General features: G+C 42.4%; 1 protein-coding gene across 1 annotated transcript in view; it reads left to right on the top strand.

Moving 5' to 3' along the window:
- Tekt3 (tektin 3) overlaps positions 1 to 22,609 on the top strand; it is a 34,965-nt gene that overhangs the window by 2,350 nt on the left and 10,006 nt on the right. Inside the window, exons 2-5 of the mRNA XM_034506620.2 lie at positions 5,986 to 6,593; positions 9,398 to 9,481; positions 16,833 to 16,903; positions 20,105 to 20,248. Coding sequence (XP_034362511.1) covers positions 6,015 to 6,593; positions 9,398 to 9,481; positions 16,833 to 16,903; positions 20,105 to 20,248 — 878 coding nt within the window. The 5' untranslated portion in view covers positions 5,986 to 6,014. The remainder of the gene's footprint in view (positions 1 to 5,985; positions 6,594 to 9,397; positions 9,482 to 16,832; positions 16,904 to 20,104; positions 20,249 to 22,609) is intronic.

Below are 22,609 nucleotides of genomic sequence, written 5' to 3'. Positions count from 1 at the left end.
TGGTAAATCTGGCCAATTTGTTCATTTTATTGACAGTTTTATCATTTTTCTTTTTTCATGTATCTTTTTTCTGTTTCGGATGTTTCTCTTTGCTTTCTCTCCCCTCTAATTTGGGTCTATTTTGCTTTTGACTTCTTAAATTTAAACACAGCTCACCAGTGGGACATACCTTCAATCTCAGTCTGGTCTACAGAGTTAGTTCCAGGATAGCCAGGATAAACCTGTCCTAAAAAAACCCAAACCAAAACAAACAAAAAAGACAAAACAAAACAATCCCCCAAACAAATAAACCACCACAGATCATGGATTTGAGCTCATCATTTTCTAATGAATGAAGACATACCCTTGGCCCAGGTAGCAACTTTTGCTGTGTTTCATTAATTCACATACGTTGAGTTTTGTTTTCATTTAATTAAAGACAGTTTCCAGTCTCCCATGTTATTTCTGCATTGATTCATGAGCTTTTAAGAGTTGTATTGTTTAATTCCCTATTATTTGAGGAATTTCTAATCAACCTATAACTTAATTTTGATATATTCAGAAAACATATATAACTTGCATGATTTTAGTAGTTTAGGACACCTTAGGTCCAGTTAGTGTAGGTTATTTGAATGAATATTAACCAGTATATCTTTTCTATGAATTACTGACAGAAGAGGGTTGGGTATCCAACTGCAATGGTGGATTTGCCTATGTCTTATTTTAATCTTCTCAGTCTTTGTTTTATGTATTTATGTCAATGACTATATAGACATTTAAGATTGCTATATCTCTTAAAATGTTATTTTCATTTATTATTATTGCCTGTATATGCTATGTGTGTGAGTGCTGGTGGGCATGTGTGGTGGTCAGAAGACAAGCCCTAGAGTCTCTTCTCTCCTTCCATCTTTATGTGGATTCCAGGCATGGGCCTCAGGTCTCCCAGCTCGGGCAGCAGAGCACACTACCCACTGAGCCATTTTGCCCTGTCATCTCTCTTTGAATGACTCTTCCACTCATTTTTTTTTAAATCTCTGATTGTGTTCCAAGGTTTACTTAGCTTGATGTTAATATAGTAAATTAAAATTTTATTACTATTTACATGTTGCATGCTTTCCTATACTTTTAGTTTTAAATTTTCTGCTTTTATATTTAAAATGTTTTTTCTAGATATTATACAATTAATATTGTCATTTAAGATCATTCTTCAATCGATGTGGAGGCTATTTAATATAAATATAATCTATAATGTGGTTGGATTTCTGTCTGTTATTCTATTTTGTCCTTCTTCCTATTTTTCTTCCCTCATGAATCATGGTTTTGCCTTCCTTTCCTCCCCAACTCTTCTCCCCTCTTCCTCTCCCCTCTCCCTCCCCTTCCACCTTTCTTTTCCCCTCTCCTTCTTCTCCTCTTCCTCCTCTACCTCCCCATCTTCTTCTTCCTCTCCTCCTTCATTTTTGCCTCATTAGCTAGAACTCTTTTTTTTTTTAATTATTATTTTTAAGAAATTGCTTCAGTGCATCCATTTTAAAATGTTTGGGGGTTTGGGTGGAACTCTTTTACAAAATATCGATACTGACTGCCTCAGACAGCCATCAGATATAGGGATGTGCATACCACTCACTTTAAGCAAAATAAAATGTATTGATTAGAGTGTTGCTGCCTTATAGTAGTAGCGCGTTTCTTTCATCCCTGGCTCAGTGTCTTCATTCACTCAGCTGCATTGCCACATATGACATCACTTCTGGAATCTCCATGGAAACTTGTGAGATTATGAGGGTTAAAGGTGACTGGACCTGAGTGATTGCTACAAAACTGGTGCTGATGTTTTCACTGTCAGAAAGCTCTTAGGCGTGCCTGTTGGTCCTGTATTACCTTTTGAGAATGCCAGCTCTGAAGTGTGCACTGCACATCTCAATATAGCACAAGCTATGTTTTAAAAGTCTGTCATTCATCTCAACCACACAACCCTTAAAATGTATTCTTCCATCCAAACCTTCCATCTGTGCTCTTATTGTCATACAGTGAACATCTATTTGATAAATTATACAATATTTTGTTACCGCAAGTAACTATCTTTTAAAGAAACTTGGACGCTAGAAAGGGTTTTACCAGGGCTAGCACACGTCCTCGCCATTTCTGACATGCCTCATTCTCTGTGTTAGATCCAAGGCCCCATCTGGGATACTTCCCTTTGACTGAAGAATTTTCTTCAAAAGCCTGTTGCTGGTGAATCCTTTCGACTTTTGTTTGGAAATCCTTTATTTGGCTTTACTTTATTTGAGGGATGTGTTGGTTAGGTTTTGTTTGTTGACATAAGCTCGGGTCACCTGGGAAGAGGAAATCTTGAGAGAACACCTCCATCAGATTGGCCTGTGGGCAAGCAAGCCTGTAGGGCATTTTTTTGATAATGATTGATGTGAGCTGGCCCCGCCTACTGTTGGCTTGCTCACCCCTGAGCAGATGCTCTAGAGTTGAATTAGAAAGCAAGCTGAGTGAGGAAGAGCAGGCCAGTAAGCAGCATCCTCTGTGATTCCTGCTTCTGGTCCTCCCTTAATGACAGACTGTGATCAGGATGGGTCAATCCATTCTTCCTCAGTTGCCTTTGGTGGTGGTGTTACCACAGCAACAGAAAGCCACCCACCCAGAGTGAGAGACATTCCACTCCCTAGAGAACTTCTGCCTTAGGCTGTTGTTCAGGTCTCTAAAGGCTCTGTCAAGGGCTAGCATGTAGCTCTGTTAGTAGAATGCCTGCCTTGCAGGTGAAAGACTGGGTTTGATGCCAGGCACCACAAAACAAACATTGATGGGGAGGGAACTGCCATCTGGTTTGAGTAGTTTCTGACAATCCTATGTTCCTTCCTACACCCATTCTTTCTACTTGCTGTGCTGGTTTTTCTCTCTGATTCTCAGTGTTTTCTTTAGGCCTGGCTTTCAGAAATTCGATTTGGATGAGCCCCGGGGTGGCACTGGGGTATATGTATGTTTGTGTACCTCTCTGCTTATCTTTTTACAGTTTGTGAAATTCCTATGCTTTTATAGTCATCTAAAGACTGCAATAGTTTCCGTCACATGTGGAAGGTATTCAGTTACTTTTTCCGATGTTATTTGGTCCTTCTCCTTATGACATCACAAAGGGCCAATTCCTGTGCTATTACACTCCTGCTTTGGCTTTCTCTTTCAAAAACAAAAACAAAAGCATTGAAAGAAAAATCTCTGTTTCCTTTTCACAAGGCTCGAGTGTACCAATATCTATTTCTCCAGTGTCTAATCTGCTGCCTACGCCAATTAATGGGTTAAGTAGACATTGTGTGCATTTGCCCTGCCTGTTTCCCATCTGGCTCCTCTCACAGTTGTTCTCCTCCCATCATTCCTTCCATTTCCAGACTTTCTTCTACAGACAGATTCTCTTTATTTATGGCCATATTTTCTGTATGTTAGTATGCATGTAGTTTTTTTGACGGGTTGCTGAACACCGCAATATGACCTGGTTGAGCGTTTTGATGTTCTCAGGAAACCAAGTCACTTGTTGGCCAATCTTATCATCCTGAGACCTGTGTCTAGTTTTGCTTAAGTGAGCCCTCAGAATGTTCTTCTCACCTTGGCATTATTAATGAAAATTACTAGGCAAGAGCTAATTAAGGGAGGGAAGGTCAATTTTGGCTCATGGTTTCAGAGGGTTTCTTGGGACCACATGCAGGATGATTAGGGAAGAGTATAACTACAGGGGGGTTGTCCACTGCCAACCAGCAAACAGAGCAAGCCAAGCAGCCCGAGGTGACACACCGTCAAGAACTCGCCCCTAGTGGCTTCCTTCCTCCAGCTAGAACCTGCTTCATTAATGTGTCTGCAACCTCCTAAAGTAGCGCCACCAACTGGGGACCAGGCAGCAAACCTGACCTCATGGTGAAGATTTTGTGTTTAATCCATAGTAACTGGTTTCAAGCCAGGGACTTCAAATGTGTGACCACTCTGCCGTCATAGATTCTAATCTTGCTCAGTATGTATCTCTACCTTCTGTGCTCTAGAAATAGTTCATCCAATAACTCTGGCCGCAGGGTTTGAGGAGGGTCCCTGGGTACATATGCAGGTTACATCTAACCAGAGACTCACATGCATCCCCTGTGTAGATTTCTAAGCTATGTTTGTGTAACTTACTGTTTTCTCGAGTTTTACTTACAATGTCCAGCTGTTGAAACCTCTCCAGTGTCTGATCACTCTCTCAATACGTAGATCTGCCAAGCTCTGGCCCATTTCATGTGTTCCTCCCCCACAGTGATCTGGAAATTGCCCCCGGATACAATGGTTCAACAATAAGAAGGCTCATTATTTGCTTCCTTTCTCTCAGGATCAGTCCTTTGTTGCCTATAGCCCAGTGTGTGAGAGAGATGCTGTCTCATAAGTTGGATTCAGGTTTTTAGATGTACAACGTTGACTAGTCTACCATGGTTGTAGGTGGAAATCCTGTTTGAGATTTTAAACATTTGGCCAGGCGGTGGTGGCACATGCCTTTAATCCCAGCACTTGCAAGGCAGAGGCAGGCGGATTTCTGAGTTTGAGGCCAGCCTGGTCTACAGAGTGAGCTCCAGGACAGCCAGGGCTACTCAGAGAAACCCTGTCTCGAAAAAACCAAAAACATTTTTTTTTTAGGCCATGATACCTTCAGATTTCTTAACCAATAGGAGCCTCAAATCCACCATATAGTGGTGGAGAAGTTTGGTAAAACATTCCCAAGGGGTGATCTTCATTCCCTCTTCCTGAGTGGCTTTGGAGGATGGCTAGCTGGAGCTCCAGGTATGGTTATAATGTAGTTAGTTCTTGTGGAACTCATTACCAGATCTGAGTTCTAAGTTCTGTTCATTAGTCCAGGTCCTTGGCCACCCCTTCCCTAAAACAAAGCTCTGCTTGCTTTTGTATACATGGCTTTTCCCCAGTCCTTGTGTCTCATGGTGCGAGTGTGTCTCATATTCCACTGCTGTGTGGTTTCAGTTTTGACAGTCCTGGATTGTGATATCTCAAGACGCCAGCATAGCACATGTTAGTTAGAAAAACCCACATGGCGTTTCAAGTCCCTCTGTCAGAGTACCAAGTGACCCTCTCTGGATTTGAGATCTTTTATTGTCAAACATGAAGCAAAGCTAAGGAGAAATGTTTTTAACTAGAAGAAAACAATGTTATTTCTGGATTTGACCATGGAAACAGGTTGGAAGGAAGGCAGACTTAAGGTCCCTGAACACCTCAAGGTGCTTTGAACTCTCTTTGAAAAAAGGCAATATTTAAAGTTCCAAACTGAAGTGAAGTGATGCCAGTATAAAGTGACTAGGAGGAAAGGAAAGAGGGGTTAGCCATAGTGAGGGAGCGAGTGATAGATACTTGGGCCACTCTCTTCTACAAATCAGTTATTCTGTGGTTCTGGTCAGAAGGTATTGGTAAGTAGCTATTTAATCACTGAGGGACTTATTTATTTTTATCTGAATAGTTCGTCAAATTGAATATGACTTGATTCTCTCCTTCTTAGTAACAGGTCTATAGACATAAGCTCCCCAGCAGAATTATACTTATATTTCAAAAAGTGTGTCACAGTCTGTAGCTTCCTGGTCTCCCTAAGAAGTCCCATAAATGTATTCAACTAAAAATAAAATGATGCATGTTCTAGAATAATGTGAACTGAAATTAGGGTAACGTGAGGCCACACTCAGGAGTTTGCATACAACGGGATCAGTCTTTTAATGTAGGGCATTTGAATTTCAAAAATTCAAATGACTAATATAAAAACACACTACCTTCATACATTTTAGAGGCTCAGGGATGGGATCTTTAAAATTATCACCAAAAAAATACTGATAAAATATGAGAAGAGATATGTATTGAGCCTGGGAGCACTGAAGCTGGTACTGTGTCAGATGAAACCTTTTATCAGTATGGTTATATAACATTTATATATTTGATATTCCTTCCTTTTTTTTCTCCCTCCCTCCCTCCCTTCCTTTCTTTCATCTTTTGCAGGAGAGATTTACAAATCGTGTTTGAGCACCATGGAACCTTTAGGTTCTACTTTAACGGCTACTTATGCCCATCCTCAACCTGCACCGACCAGCTTTCTACCAGCCATTGGTACCATAACATCAAGCTATCGGGATCGATTTCCCCATAGCAATCTGACACACAGCTTGAGCCTTCCATGGAGACCGAGCACCTACTACAAAACGGCCTACAACTACCCAACCTTGGCCCCATACTCCTCGAGATCTCAGAGAGTGTGTGAGAGCACCATGCTCCCCTTCGTGTCCAACAGAACCACCCTCTTCACAAGGTATACCCCTGATGACTGGTACCGTTCCAATCTAGTCAGCTTCCAAGAGTCCAATTGCTCACGGCATAATTCAGAGAGACTCAGAGTAGATACATCTCGGCTCATTCAAGACAAATACCAGCAGATCCGGAAGACCCAGGCTGACTCTACCCAAAACCTCGGAGAACGAGTCAACGACATATCATTTTGGAAATCAGAAATCACGCATGAATTGGATGGAATGATCGGAGAGACAAATGCACTGACCGATATTAAGAGAAGGCTGGAGAGGGGTTTGATAGAGACCGAAGCCCCTCTGCAGGTGAGGATGAGGTTGGAGTAGAAGGCACTGTAGCTAAGTGGTTATAGGTTACCTCCAACAAATTACATCTTCTGCTGCCCATAGAAACACCACTCACCAATAAGTTGGTGAATGGGATTGGTAATGGCTAACCCATTGCCATTGTACACATATCACACACAGTGAGCTTCTGAGCGAATGCTGAAAGCAAGCAGACTAAAGAAACACCATTAGGCTACATAGTTTTCAACTGAACATGCCATCTTCTTAGCCCTTAAAAGGGCTGGCCTAGTCTCTGAAGGTTCTAGACTAAGATGAAAATTTAAGAAAATTATTTAAGAAAAATTTAACTTAATGGGAGCTGAGGAGATGGCTCAGTCGGTGATGCCTTTGCCTTGCAAGTAAGAGGACCCGAATTTTATCCCCAGAACCCATGTGAAAAAGCAGGGCATGGTGGTATGTGCTGGGAACCCTAGTAGGGGCAGGGTGGAGGCAGAGGGATCACTGGGTTCACTGGCCAGCCAGCATAATCAGTGAGTTCCAGGCCATTGAGAAACTCTGTTTTAAAATGAGGTAGGTGGTATCTGAGGAAGCACAACACTCAAGGCTGACCTTGGGCCTTCACATGTATACACACACACACACACACACACACACACACACACACACACACACACAAAGAAACATGTACATACCCAACCACACACACATACACATGCACACACTGAAACATGCAGAAATGCGTGCACACGTGCACACACACAGAGGGAAACCTGCACACATATACCTGCACACACAAACATACACACATGTACACACACACACGTATACATGCATACTCACACACAAACGCACACGTACACAGACAGATAAACTTTTTTTTTAAAAAAGAAAATTAAAAATTTTCAGTCTGTGTCGTGAAGTAACCCTTATATATAATTGCTTTTTTAGGGCATAAACAATCAAATGAGACCTCTTTAGAGATCTGTTTAGGATTCTTTTATTAAAAAGGTAATTGGGGCTGACTGTAGGCCAGTTGTCAATAGTCAGACAGGCAGCCCTTCAGTTAGTTACTGGCATCTGATTAGACTTTGACAGTGGGCTTCAGTCACCTGTGACCCTTGTACCAGAGGATGGGTCCTCCAACCTTGTATGTACACCACCATAGAAAGAAGACATTCTTTGTCTAAAGCTGGGGAAAGATATAAGGTAGTATACCTCTCAGTGAGCACCGCCAACACCAGTTGTCTCGATGAGGAATGCTCACAGGAGATCCCAGGGTACCTAAGAGTGAGGAACAAGGGGCTAAAAGTCTAGTGATTTCAGGAGTCTACTGGGCTTCTCTGCTTATTCTGTCCCATCCTCTCTCCACTAACCACAAATACAAAAATACACACAAGCCCCAGTATCCTGAAGAGACATATAGGGTCTTTTTGGATTAATTCACCCTATGTTGTTAAGAATCAGAAGGCCCTGTGTCTTTCCTGGGACCTAGCTCAGGGACTGAAAATATCCTTAAAACCATGACCACATACCCTATTACTTAATGTCTCCACGGCACTCAGTTTCTTCCCTCACTTCCTTTATGATGACTGGACCCTGATTGGTTCTGATGTGAGCTTTCTCCTGCAGTTTCTGCCTGTGTGTTCTTGTGGGCTATAATATTGACTGTCAAAATGGAGTCAAGAGGCCCTGATTATGATCAGTGTTACAGAGAGATAAACCTCAGAAAAGAAAATATAAATAACCACGTAACAGGAGGAAGCTTGTTAAAGTTTAGCACAACAGTAATTAAATCAGCAAGGTGGCCACTGTAGTTTATCAAATGTGGAATTCTGAACACTTGGAACATCCAGGGCAGAAAATGTGCACTTGGATGTGTCACTGGTGGGACTGTGGGCTGGAGGGAGAGTCCTGAAAGGCAGTGTGGTGATATCCATGGAAATAATCAGAGTTCCCACAATCCACTAGTTCCTCATCTAATAAATGATACTATTAAAAATTAGAAATTTGCTCAGCCAAGATTCAATAACGTATTACACCATGGCTCACATTGTGTGTTTACAGAAGTTTAACATAGTTCTGCGCCATGGAAAAGATTTTGAAGAGAGCATTTTAGCTACATAATGACCTCCTACATAATTCATTGTTAGTGACTTATGCTATTTTTTGTTGTCATTACTAACATTCTCTGCCTCAAAGAATATTTCAAACCTTTAGTTTACCATTTCATTTGATCCTAAAAAAATTAATATAAAATTGTAGGGATATTTTTGTCTCCATTTTATTAAAATCAGACAACCAATAAACAAGGCAGCAACGAGTCTCTGAAACTTGTTTTTTATATTTTAATTCTTAAGAGGTAAAAGCATATTATTTTTATAATTAGGAAAATAAATAATTTTACAGATAATGACGTAGATAGTTGGCTACACAAATATTTTAATATTTTGAGAGTAAACCATTCATTTCTACTTTTTCCAGTAGAAAATATTTAGAAATAAGAATATCTCAGACTCTATGATTCATCTCATCCAACTGTTTCTCTTCAGTAAACTGATGCCAAGCACTTAATTCAGTTGCTCATTGGTGGGGATTCTTTTTTGTCAGTTTTCCAAATTAGGACTTTTTTTTTCCAAATTATTTTCTAGAGTAGATAACACCCTTTCAGTAACAGCAAAGGTGGCTTTCCCTACTGGGGTCTTTCTTGTGCTAGGCTCTTCCAAACTGACTTGAGAAGTCCATCTTGGGAGTTTCTGTTGACTTCCTTTAAAGTAGCCTCGGTCATTTTGTAGTGACATATTCTGTGCCCTGTGGATCTCTAGGTTGCTCGAGAGTGTCTCTTTCATCGAGAGAAGAGAATGGGAATCGATCTCGTGCATGATGAAGTCGAGAAAGAACTACTGGCGGTAAGTGTGTGTGTGATGGGGGGGTGGGGGGTGGGTGGTGGTGGGGGCACAAATGTGTATTTAGGTGAAGAAATCAGAGAGGTGTGTCTAAAGCCGCTCATAAGTAAATTTATAGTGCCTGGCAAAGGCTCATTTTCTTGGTTTTGTAAGTAATATATGTTGACTGAGAATTTTAAAAATACAGGAAAGAATGGCGTAGCCCCATTTGGATGCAAATCAGTGTTGGTAGATTTTGGAGTACTTCAGCCATTCTGTCAAACACATTTAGATAAAAGTGTCTCTTTCACACAGTAATAACATAAACATGCCTCCCAGATTGAACTTCGACTGTATTTGTGAATGTGAAAACACTTGAATCCATTTAAAATGTCATTGGGGGCATTTCCCTGTCGGCTCAGATGCTTGTAGGACACAGCTTTGATTAGACAGTCCTTCGTGTTCATCATGTGAAGCTGCTTTCACTGGACAACAGCTCAGTCTTCCCTCACCGAAGAGTTAGGCAGCTTCCTTATCTCATGCACTGCTTGGCCGTGTGTGCTCAGTCTCCAGGGAAGGCACTGGGACTGGTCCCTGTAGCTCCAAATCACCATGGGTGCCCAAGCCCTCCCTGCTGAGCACAGTGCAGGCACTCCTAACTCCTCCCCCACTTCTCTTCAGGACTAGTAACTGGGATGTCAAAGGGCGTGAACATCTGGGGAAGTTTTGGTTCATGGCCAAGCTGCCACCCCAGAACTGATGTGTCCAAGCAGTTCTGTAGATTCTTCCAGGTTCACTTGCACTTTCCACCTCTTAAATCTGATCTACCCCCAAGTGCTCTCACTTTCCGTACTACCTACACTAACGTCTCTCAGCCTGTTAAGGTTTCAGCCTCCGTGTGCTTGAGGTCACTCCTAGTCTCTTTCTTTGGCTAAGACATTGACCCAAACACTACTTCTTCACTGTAAGTGTTCTACCAAACAGTTTTTAAAACTTGGATTAATATGTACTAATAATAAGGATCAAGTGTGTCCTGGTCAAACCCAGTGTCTGCTTGTCCCAGCTCACTTCCCAGCCTGTCCTACCCTGTCACCTACTTCCTACTGGTGGTAGAGCATCCTTGGCTGCAGCCATTATCTCCCTAAATCCTACATCAGCCTCAGCTCTTTATATGAAAACAAACAAAAACCCAACCCACCTCATATTCCACACTATGACACATAAAATGGATGGAAGACTTAAGAATAAAACCTAGAAATGATCAAATGCCTAGGAAAGGTATGTCTAAATAATTTTGACACAGGAGCAGGTGACAGTCTTTTAGCTACAACCCTGGAAGAAAAACAAGAACAAAAGATAAGCTACATCAACAAAACTGAAGAATTGATATGTCAAGGAATATTATCATTAACAACAATCTTCACATATCATATATCTGACGTGGACTTTTATCTAGCCTATATAAATAGTAATTAAAAGTTTTAGAGAAAAACAACTCAATTTTAAAAAATGGTTGAACTGACACGTCAGTCCACCAAAGAGGAGCCGCCAAAGCCAATAATGTCATAAAGCTACAAATTATAATTAATCACCAAGACAGAAATCACCTTCATACTGAGACTCAACCTCGCACCCACAGGATGTGAGAACAGTGTCTCTTATAGAACAGTGTCTCTTGGGGGAGTTGTCATGATGTTACCTACCCGTGTGTCTGTCACCGTAGTGTTTCTTTGAACTCTGAGGCCAAGTAAGTCTGCAGAGGCATCACCCACCAAGCCAGCCAGCTCAGGCTGTGGTCTAAGACTCAAGCTCAGCCTGCTACTCAGAGCTAAGCTGACCCTCTCAGACTGCTCCCAGTGACCAGTTTCTCTCCTCCTCCCATGTTGTAGAAGCAGAACAGCTTAAGACTTCAAGGACTTATTGGGAATGTGTGGCAAACAGTTCCAGAGACAGATCAATTTCAGCACAATGCAGCCTGGGAGGGCTCTGCTCTGAGAAGGCATTGAATAGTCTCATCACAGAACGAATGCATGGGTAGGGTCCAAACATCCATACTAGATTATATGCTCCTTATCTCGGTTTCTACGTTCAAACTGTGGGTTTAGTCTCTGACAATCAGCCGTGTCAGAAAGGACAACTATTTGCTAGTCATCTTTGATAGACACAGGAGCAAATATTGAAACTGAAAACTGTTAACAAGCATTGTGTTAGGAACGAAGGGCCTGCTCTTGTAGATGAGATTTTTTTTTTTTTTTCACAACCTTGGTCCAACTGGAACTGCAGTTTGATTTTAGGTGTTGGATTGCAGAAGACTGTTCAACTGTGGTAATTTAAGTATGCTCCCTGAACCTCAAAGAACACAGTTCAGAGAGTACACAGAACCATACAAACAGCTTCAAACTTCTGGGCATAGGGTCTGGATTCATAAGGACACTCATGAAATGACTTTAAATCCACAATTCAGGCTGTAGCCTAAGGCCAGCCCTTATCTGCATCTGTAGTTAAACATCAGTGTTCTTGAGCTGCTGGTCATCTTCCTCCACTGGCACAGAGCCCACAACTCAGGTGAGTATTAAATTATAACATGAGGCAGACAACCTCTGGTGTGAGTTTTCCTGGAGAGAAGTGAATGAATGAATGTCACATCACACCCCAGATAGGGAAGTGATGAAAACCAAAGAAAACAGTCTATCTAACTGTAGCTTAGAGAGCCATTAAGACTGTTGGGAAAGGTTGGCTCAAAGTCGACTACATTTCTGGAAAGCCTGACCTGTGGGTGACTGACATACCAAAGCTTCACCCTTGGATTTTCTTGTACAACTTGAAGGCAGCTTGGCCAAAGAGGAAATCTGTTCTTCCTCAGCAACCTTTCTACAGAAGCTTAGCAAATTGCTTAACTTTCAGAACCCTGAAGCCTTGTAAGTTTTGTTTACTTCCTGGGTTTTATATGCTTCCCTCCTCTACCCAGGAAGGAAAGTTTAAGTGTGGAGAAAATAGCTGTGGACCAGCTCTATCAGCTGTTTGCTAAGCACCAACTTCTTCAGTTGTGAGCTGCAATCTTTTCTGGGGTTCTCTTAACAGAAAGCATGGGGGTCATAAAAAGTTGATCATAAAATGGTGGATGGGTTCTAAATGTTCAAAATTAAAAATTATTCCAAAGGTAAACTCACAGTGACCATGGGGTCTTGTGAAGTGCTCACCCATGCTGCACCATGTGATGTCATTACAGCCTTGGTTCTGAATGCACAACACGTATGCTTTGCACTGCGCATGCCATGCACACATGCAGCCCCACACGAAGACTGCCCGAAACACAGCTCAGAGTATTGTACGCATGAATTGCAATGTTTTTCTCCACATAATTTTCAGCTCTTATAGACACATGATAATTCAATTATAGAAAGCAGAGACTTAAAATCTTATTTTCCTACCATCACCCCTCAGGATGTAAGTATGAAACGATCATGTCTTTCCATCAAATTGTTATAATGCCTGGTTTTAATGATTGTTGACTTTTAGTTTCATCAAAATACTTTAACTGTCAAATGAATTTTAGCCTCAGATTAAGACAGAATTTCCAATGATTTCTGGCATGGCCCTAGATGCAGCTCCACCCTGTTGTTCTGTGCATATATGTGAAGTAGTATTCTCAGCACCAATGACATCAAATCAACTTTGAAATGTCCCGGCTCGAGCTGCTGCTCCAGTCTGCGGGTCAGGGTCTAGTAAGAGAGTGTGGGGATAAAGGGGAAGAGACTCGAAGAATGGAGACAAGACAGAGGGTCTGATCAAGTCTCAAGTCTCGTTTATTGTCTTCCTCATTGAAGGGAAGTCCAGCGTATTTATAGGCTTTTGCCACGTGCCTTGCAGGCGTGGATACCACGTGAGCCTCACAGCTGGGGGAACTAAACAGCAAAACAAGCTATGTGGGATAAACAAGATATTTATTTATCAGAGTGTGCTCAGCTGTTGTAGGCTGTTGAAAAACAAGTCTCTTGTCAGGGTATATGGCTCGAGATGGCTGCAAAGATGATAGCCGCCTTCTGCTAAAAGTCGGCTCCCAACACTGAAAGGCATCAGAGACACTCTGTCTTGCAGCATCAAAAGTGCACAAGCACATCCATCTCATTAGTATGCAAACTGTGTTTATTGTTAATAAATAACAAAGCAAAATAATGTTTATGCCAAAGGACTATTTTAAATTAATATCTTTTTGATTTCTTAATCACAAAATGTTTGATAATTTTAATTTTAAATTATCTTTAGACTTAAGATCATCTAGGCAAAAGAGGGTATTTGTTTAATTTTTAATTTTTCTTTTGAGACAGAGTTTCTCTGTTTAGCCTTGGATATCCTAGAAACTCATTCTGTAGACCAAGTTGGCCTTGAACTCACAGAGATCCATCTGCCTCTACCTCCCGAGTACTGGGATTAAAGGTGTGTACCACCTCTGCCTAGAAGCAAAGGAGGTTTTATTTTATTTTATTTTTTTATTTCTTCAAAGAAGGTTTTAAGTGGAAACAGTTTTAAGAAATACCAGGCTAAAGCTGTCTATGCGGAAGCCAGAGATAGTGTTGTTGTCCTTAGATTAGTTTGTAACTTTGGTCACAGTTGAAGTGTGAGGCAGTGAGGTTTCATTGGGGTGATAGGAAAGAAAAGGCTGCAGAGTCTCGACTCTGACACCCTCCACCCCAGCAATGCTGCCCCAGTTCCTGAGAGGTGGGTGACAGCAGGAGACTGTGAGGCCTTCACCTGCTCAAATGGGACGCCTAATCCAAGCTTCCTCAACCACGGAGAGAAAGTTTCTGTTTGACTTTTCCCCAAAGACCTGCTACTGAAACCACATAGTCGTGTACTACACTGGCATCCTGGGACTCTCTGGGAAGTCAGCCCACAGCAGCTCTTTCTCCTCACCAACTTCAGAATCATGGGCCCTCTTCCTAGCTCCTGCTGGTGCGCCTATGCTATGCCAGTAGCTACAATCATGGGCTCACTGGTCCCAGACCACCACCACAGCTTCTGCCTTCTGCATCTGCCTCCTGCAAGCTCTTACCTCGAGGCAGTGGGGAGGATGGCTTACACCACACACAGTTCCAATGCAGGTTGGCAGGTCAGTAACACTGGGCAGTTCTACAGGTCCCAATGTAGTCTTTCCTTATTCATGGAAATTCTCCTGCCTCAACCATCTGCTGTTCATCATCTGACTTTATTTGAACCCACAAATAAAAACTATTAAGGATTAAAAAAATATTAAAGTCTTATTAAATGCATTTTCCCCCAGTAGAAATCCCAGGAATTTCCACTACATACATTTTATGTGAAAACACATTGCACATATTGTAAAGTGCCTTAATGATGTTTTCTAGGCAGGACTCAAGGCATCCTTTGATCTCTCTCTCTCTCTCTCTCTCTCTCTCTCTCTCTCTCTCTCTCTTCCTCTCTCCCCTTCCTCTCTTTTCCTTCCCCACTGCCCTTCTTCTCTATGTCATTGAGACAGATGAACATTAAACAATACAAAATCCAAGACTCTTTTAGTATCCCATGATGTTCATAAGAATAGGCAGAGCTTTGGTACAATGTGGACAGAGAAAATGCTGATCAGTTCCATTGACCCTGAGCCTCTAAGAATCAGACCGCAGGTTTGACATTTTAGGCATACTCAGTATTGTCTAAACATGTATGTGGCACATTCATGTGTGTGTAGGAGTGCACATGTATGTGTATGTATATGTGTATGTGTATGAAGGCCAGAGGACAATGTCAGCTGTCATTCTCAGGAACGCTACTTCTTTCTTTCCAGGCCTTTCACTGGCCTGGAGCTCATCCATTAGGTTAGACTGGCTGGCCAGTGAGCTTCAAGGATCTGCTGGTCTCAGCCTCCCCAGGCCATCATGTCTGGCATCTTTGTGTGGCCAACTCAGGTCCTTGTCCTTGCAAGAGAATTGCTTTACTGACTGAACTCCCCACCCCCAGAAGCCCCGTATTCAATACTTTTAAGTCAAACAATGAAAGAAGAACACCAACAGGCAGGTGCTTATAATAGTAGAGTGAAGAAAGTATCGTAATCAAATCAACAAAGATAAGCAAAACTTATTTGATAGACCATAAAAACCATTAATGTCAATATACAAAACACCATGCACAAAGTTATATTGCAGCTAATGGGAAAGAATTGATTTTCTTTTAAGGTAAAGGGGGTCTCCTACTCTGTGACCCAGCCTAGCCTTAGACTTAAACGCCTCAGCATCTCAGCCTTCCTTGTCTACAGGTGCCTACCACCACATGTGGCTAAGGACGGCATTTTAAATATGTTAAGAACGTCAAATACATTCTTATATTAGCCTTCAAATACAGGCAGGTTGGCTGTTGTCTTGGGGCATGCTCTGTCACCTTGGCGAGAGTTGCAGGATAGATGACTACCCAGCATGCCCAAGGAAGGCAGACAATATTCATTGTTGTAGACAAATTCAGCTTTCTGGAAGGGAAATTAGCTTTAATTGCCAAGCCTAGAAAACAAGCGTGAGCCTTGGCAGCATTGATCTGTTTACTCCGATTGAGCACAACAGCATGGTTTACTATTATGGAGAAACATCCAAGTTTAAAAGGCCACAAAACAGAATATTAAGGACGATCCCTTTTTACTTTAGAAAGTGGTAAAAAAAATGATTATACACACTTATAAAAATGTCTGAAAGGTGTTATTTGAGTTTGTAAATGTTCTAATGTTAAGATGAGTTTCAGAGGGAAATTAATATTTACATGCTGTGAAATACTGCATATATCCTTGTAGCCCCAAGACGCCACACATTTGGTCAAGTGAGTGGCATGGCTAACACAGCTATTGGTTCAAGTGTGGGGATTGGGTCATGAGGCACAGCATGACATCAGGTGGTTGACCTCCAAGGTAGAAGGTCAATTTCCATGTTTGAAACACAGAGCTCAACCTGTGAGCATTGTGTGTATAGCTATGGAAAGCTCTCAGGGCTGGCTTTCAACCTTTACTGGTTTTCTGTGCTTTTGAAGTAAAGCTGCTATTTAAAAAGGCACCATAAGTTCAATATTGCACATCACCAGAGTTTTAGGGCTTTTGTTGTTGCTTTGCTTTGTTTTACTTACAAAGATGGGGTAGGAACAAAACACTAAAATTTTACCCCTGTTCCAGCTTGGTCCATATGATGGTTTCCCTGTAGTCCTATAAGGAAAGATTGATTTGTATCATCATGGAGCTTGCAGGTAAATAAATAGATGCATAATTATTCTACTGTATGATATCACAGATTTTTCAACTAATAAAAATTTCCTTCATTGATAGACTTGAACACTGCTGACTTTCAGTGAAGACATTAATGTGTGATTTTGTTTTTCTATTGAGTAGGAAGTTGATACCATTCTGTGTTGTCAAGAAAGAATGAGGCTACATCTGGATAAGGCGATTGCCCAACTTGCGTAAGCGTTTCTTCTCTATCCAGCCTTTAAGCCCATCATTGAACTGTGCTTCTGCCTCCTGTACACATTTCTGTTAGACACACACACACACACACACACACACACACACACACACTCGAGTCTTTCCCTTTGAGGTCTGTGTTCAGTCCTGGTAGTGGACAGGCAGTAGGCTGTCTTCCTTTTGTTCTTATACTTCCTTAAAGATCCACCTGTCCTGATTACATCATTCACTGCACCCACAGCACTGTTGTTAAGCACCATTCCTATTCCCCACCAGAATGTGAAGCCCTCCAGGTTACAGACTCTCGGGCACCTTTAAGGCAAGGGTGGAGACAATGAGAAGAGAGAACAAAATTGGGAGAAGTTCTTAAATTGTGGTAAGGGCTGTCAGAATAGAAAAAGTGCTGTCCGAACCTGCTGTCTTAACAGTCCTCGAAGGTCTGTGTTGGCTCTGGTCACCGGAAGAAGCAGGGTTGAAAATGCACAGTCCCAAAAGAAACGATAGCTACACATATACTACTGTTACCAAAGATGACATGGGTACTGCTCAGGTAACAAGTGTCATTACCTGCTTAGGCTGCCCAACCTCGGCCTTGGGGCCAACACTGGGAAGGTCGATGAGGTGGTTCTCCGGAGGTGGCATTAAAAGGCTCTATAACTCAAGAGTTGGTGAGGTGGACAGGAGGCTGCCCGGCAAGGTTTGCCTCTGGACAGGGTAGTTCTGATATGAGCTCGTAACTTAGGAGTTTCATTTAACATGTCTCTAAGAATCTGTACTGACCTCCATTATCTTTCACAATCTGAAATCTGCTGCCATGTCGTTGTCCTTGGCTTTACTTGGACAAGACTAGCCATGTTGGGGTAGCTACACGTCTCTGTAAGTCTGCATTACTAATTGTCTCCCTTGGTTGAATCACAGGCCTTGTTGCGCAAGGCCTTGACCGTGTGTGTGTGTGTGTGTGTGTGTGTGTGTGTGTGTGTGTGTGTGCGCGCGCGCGCGCGCACTTGCTTGGATTTTTGTTGGTTCCCTCTAAGGAGCCTGGCTTTGCTTAAATCCATAGTGGACAGAATGTCAATCTCACCTCCCTGGGTGGCTTTCCTGTTGTGCTCCCTCCAGTGATTATAAAAGAAACAGGGTTTTTCCAATCCACTTGTTTTAGATGCCACTGCCCCACTCCCAGAATGTATGTCATCTGGAAATGGAATTTCCCTGGCCACCACTGTGGCATCTAAGGCTCTTGACGTTTCTGATCATGTGACAGATGTTGACGAGATACAACGTCACGTATCTTCCCAGGTGCCCTGAGGCCATGTGAGAAAGGTATCCAGACTCCCTTCTCCTTAAAGATGCCATTCCAAGACAGGAAGCCCATGTGATGTGCTGACCCCAGATCACAAACAAGATAGATCTTCTAATCCAGAGTTCCAGCATAATAACCCAAAGCAAGAGTCTCAGCAGTGTCAAGGGGAGGCATCCTTCGCGTATATGTTCTTCTAGAACTTATGAAATGCAGATAGTTTCCCTAAGACTGCCCTCATTTCTATTTTACACAAAATAGAAACAAAGCTGTAGCTGAGTGATTCCACTGAAGGCACAGGCCACTGTGAGCAGAAGAGGCTGGTATCAGTTCATTCCGTCAGACGCAATCTTTACTGAGCAGTTCTTATGCCGGGCCTTGCTTAAGATTCTAGCATAGACGTGGTTAATCACTCAGTTGCCCTCACAGACTATGTGCTAATGACTCCCAACTTTCTGTCTTTAGCATAGACTCCCCCAAATTCCAACAGCTACTTGGGGGCCTCCATGTAGGTGTGTAAAGCACACTCAGGCTTAATGTGTCACCTGAAATCTCCCAGATCCTGCTCCTAACCCTGATGTCCCCCAACTCCAGTGATGGAATTCTATCAATCTAATGATTCAGCTGAGATCTTGATTCTCACTCAAGTCCTACCTCATGGGGGGTTGTCTTGGTTCTTAAACATACCACAGTCTAAACACTTCTCATCTCCTCTGCTCTCCCTTTGGTTCCTGCTGTTATTTCTTGCTTCAAGTCACTGCTGTGGGTTCCCAGTGGGTGTCCCCAGGTCTCCAGCAGTCTGTCCTTAGCACAGCAACAGAATGATCTAGTTCAATAGCAAGTCAGCACTCTCCAGTTTTGCTTAGAAGGAAACCTGTGCCTTTGAGATGTCTAACCTGTATGATAAGATTGTTCTTACCCCCAAGACTCAATGTCATCTGGTGAGCCCTCTCCTGACTGTCCTATGTAAAATCACAGCGCTTGCTCTGGAGTTCCTGGCCCATCTTGTTATCACCTTCTTATTTGAGCCACAGCAGCTGCCTGTGTCATGTGTATATTGTTATGTGCTCATAGTAGGACAAACTCTTCAGAGAAGTTTCTTATGTGTTCACTGTTTCTAGGGTCACATAACAGATGATGAGTGAACTGTCCTATGACTGAAGATATGCTTTACCTGTCACCCATACCCAGGTCTCATCCCTGGAATAGTCTCTGGACACGCCTTATGGTTCTTCTCTCCCTAGCATCTGGGAAACACTGTATTTCTGAGACTGTCAGACTCTCTTCTCTTCCAGTGGCTGGGTTGCAGGGACAAAGTGCCTGGGGTAAACTACCAGCTTCCTGTCCTCACTTCAAGCACTCTTGAAAGTTGGTTTTGATTCTTGATTTATATCTCCTGCAAAACATCTGAGGCAAAACATGGTCACAAACTTAGGTCACCAATGAATCAAGGGAGCCTTTGATGTATATGTCTCATTAGGTTCTTGGGGAAAATTATTTTCAAAGCATAGGGGTGAAGTGGGTGAGAATATGAAGCTGAACAGGAAGGAGGAAAGGAAGGCACAGAAATGGACATAGGTTGTAAACCAGTATCCTGTCTCAACTGTTGGTGAGCATGAGGATATATTATTCTCCCTCCACATCCTCTCCCCACTTCTCTGAATTCCATGGACAGAAAGAATGGGCAGGGTGGGGAGAGGTGGGGCATGGCAGGGCAGGGTGGGCTGGGCAAGGGTAGGGTCCTCATGCCTCACACGCATGGCCGTCTCCATAGATGCTCCTTCACATTAGGAGTTGATTGTTCTGATGGAGAAGTAGGGAAAGCCCCGACTTAGAGGGTAATGCCCGGTCCTTTGGGAACTAACTGGAACCATGTCTTTCTTCTCTTCCCTGGGCACTGCAGCTCGAACAGATCTGCACAGCATGAGCTTGAGAAGGATCTGAGTGACAAGCAGACTGCACTCAGGATCGATGATAAATGCAAGCACCTGCGCAACACTTCTGAGGGTGTCAGCTACTTCCGGGGGGTGGAGAGAGTCGATGCAACGTAAGCTGGCACTTACCACCCTGTGATTGTAATGACATGTGTCCTTTCTGCTTTGATAATGATGCGGCACACAGGCTGCCTTAACTCTTGTGTTCTGCAACTGTCATGGAACCCCCCCCCCCCACAAGACTTGGTGATTGATAAAGAACAGAAGTTTCTTGGGTTCATATTTTTGGAGTCTTGAAAGTTCACAGTGGCAATTTTTTGGCAGGAGTTTTTATGCTGAAGAAACAGAAAGGCAAATGAACATCTGTAAAAGTGACTGGAGGACTCACTATCATAGCAGCCCCACTCTGGGAAAACTAACCAACTCCAATGAGAATGAACTCATTCTCTCCAGAGAGGCATGAATGCAGGCAGGGGGTGTGACTTCGTGAGGGGTGCATCTGCTTGGTGTTCCCAGCACCTCAAAGGGAAGAGTGTTTTTAAAGGCATCAATGGCCCTTAATGGCCCACTCATTACTTAAAGCAGTGCTTTAAGAACTCAAAGTAGAAGTTCTCAACCTGTCTAACACTGCAACCCTTTAATACACTTCCTCCTATGGTGGTGACCCCCCAAACATAAAATTATTTTTGTGGCTACTTCATACTTGCAATTTTGCTGCTGTTGTGAATTGTAATATTTTTGGAGATAGAGGGTTGCCAAAGGAGTCATGGCCACTAGGTTTAGAACCACTACCTTAAAGGTTGTACTTCCCAACAATGCACTGATGGTAAGCATAGTCAGTATGAGTTAAAATGGAGGGTGTGAAGCATGGCTGGGTGCTTGAACAGGAGAGACACATTTGGCCTTGACCAGGTTTTAATAAGGTTTTATTCTAGGAGGGTCAGGCCTTGAGAGTTGAACTGTCCTGCATTCTTTCATCAAAGAGAAATGTTTCTCTTAAATGAAAACCTAGAAAAACACAAACAAAAAGTTGACCAGACATTGCCAATTCCTAGATGCCCTGGGTCCTACATGCACAGGCTGGAAACCACAAATGCCTCTCTCACCACTGCTTGTCACAAGTTGTCTTGCTGACAGTTCTTTGCCAGACCTCTGGATGCTTGCTGTATGGGGCAGGGCTTATAGTTTGAGCCAGCCACTTCCTTTAAAAAATAACCAAGTTGACTGAGTAAAATTTATATAGAATAAAATGACTGAACTGCACATGTGTGTCAGTGGGACTGACATATTTGAATGCCTGTAAAACCACAGCCACATGTAAGATGGAGACTTTTCAGCACCCTGTAAAGATCCCCATAGTTCCCCCACACAGGTTCTACACAGTACCTCTAAAGTGACTCCAAAATTAGTTCCATCCTGTGGGTACTTGTCCCACAAAGCAGCTCCCTCTCTTGAGAGCTACAATACCAGTTACTTCTTTGCTTTTAATGTTCAGGTGTGACTCAGAACCAGACCTTGTGTTCTATGTAGTCCCCACATGATGCCTCTTACATGAGAGAGAACATCTAATTTTGCCTCCTTGGAGGATGTGCAGTGGCCTGGGGCCTAGCCCTTTGAAAGGCCCCCAGTTTTAGCACGAGTCCTTTGCCATCTCTTTCAAAATTTATGGCACATTCATTATTTTGGGTCTAGTCAACATTAAGTCTTATTCAGTACTGTATTATAAGAACAAGAAAACAGATATCACCTGTTAAATATATCATCCAGAGACATCCAAACTTGACAACTGCTCTTTAGTCCTTCCAAGCGTCCCCAGATCAACAGATGCTAGTTTGTAATCTTAAAGAAGGGTAGTGATCACAAACCATTTCTATAGCCTATCTAGCTTTTCACCACATGCTGCATCAATAATGTTGCTTGTGAACTTAATAGGTTAATATAGATTCATGAAGTAAATATTCATGGATTTGCATGCTGAATAGATTTTTCACACGTATTAGTCTAACCCGGACTTTTATTCTTTTGCGTTGTTTCTAAGCTTTCAAAGGTTTGTATAAATATTGCCAAAATCACTGTCCTTTCCATATCCATCTTGTGGAATACTATTTTCTTGGGATGTTGGAATTTCTGTGTTATAAACATTTAAGTGGCAGTTCAACAGCCTCAGCTGCAAGACAGCAGACATTCCTCAACATGTCTCCAGCTGCAAGTTACCATTTCCCTCCTTACTCTTCTGGAAAGGTTTCTCAGTGAACTGTTGTTCATCAGCACACCTTTGGCAACTCCCAAGTTGATATTCTTGCTTCTGTTTATTGGGTTGGCTGTAACACACTTGTAAAGAGCCTGTTCCTCTATGCCTATTAATAGACTCCAGGTTAACTGTAAAATAGGAACATTTGGGGATTTTCTGTTTAATTAGCTTTATTCTTTTGTTTCCACTTTGTGTAATGTGTCTAGGGTGGGTGGTACTGGAG

Source organism: Arvicanthis niloticus, chromosome 6 (assembly GCF_011762505.2).
Source record: "Arvicanthis niloticus isolate mArvNil1 chromosome 6, mArvNil1.pat.X, whole genome shotgun sequence".
In the NCBI taxonomy this organism is placed as follows: domain Eukaryota; kingdom Metazoa; phylum Chordata; class Mammalia; order Rodentia; family Muridae; genus Arvicanthis; species Arvicanthis niloticus.
This window is presented reverse-complemented; position numbering and strand designations above follow the sequence as displayed.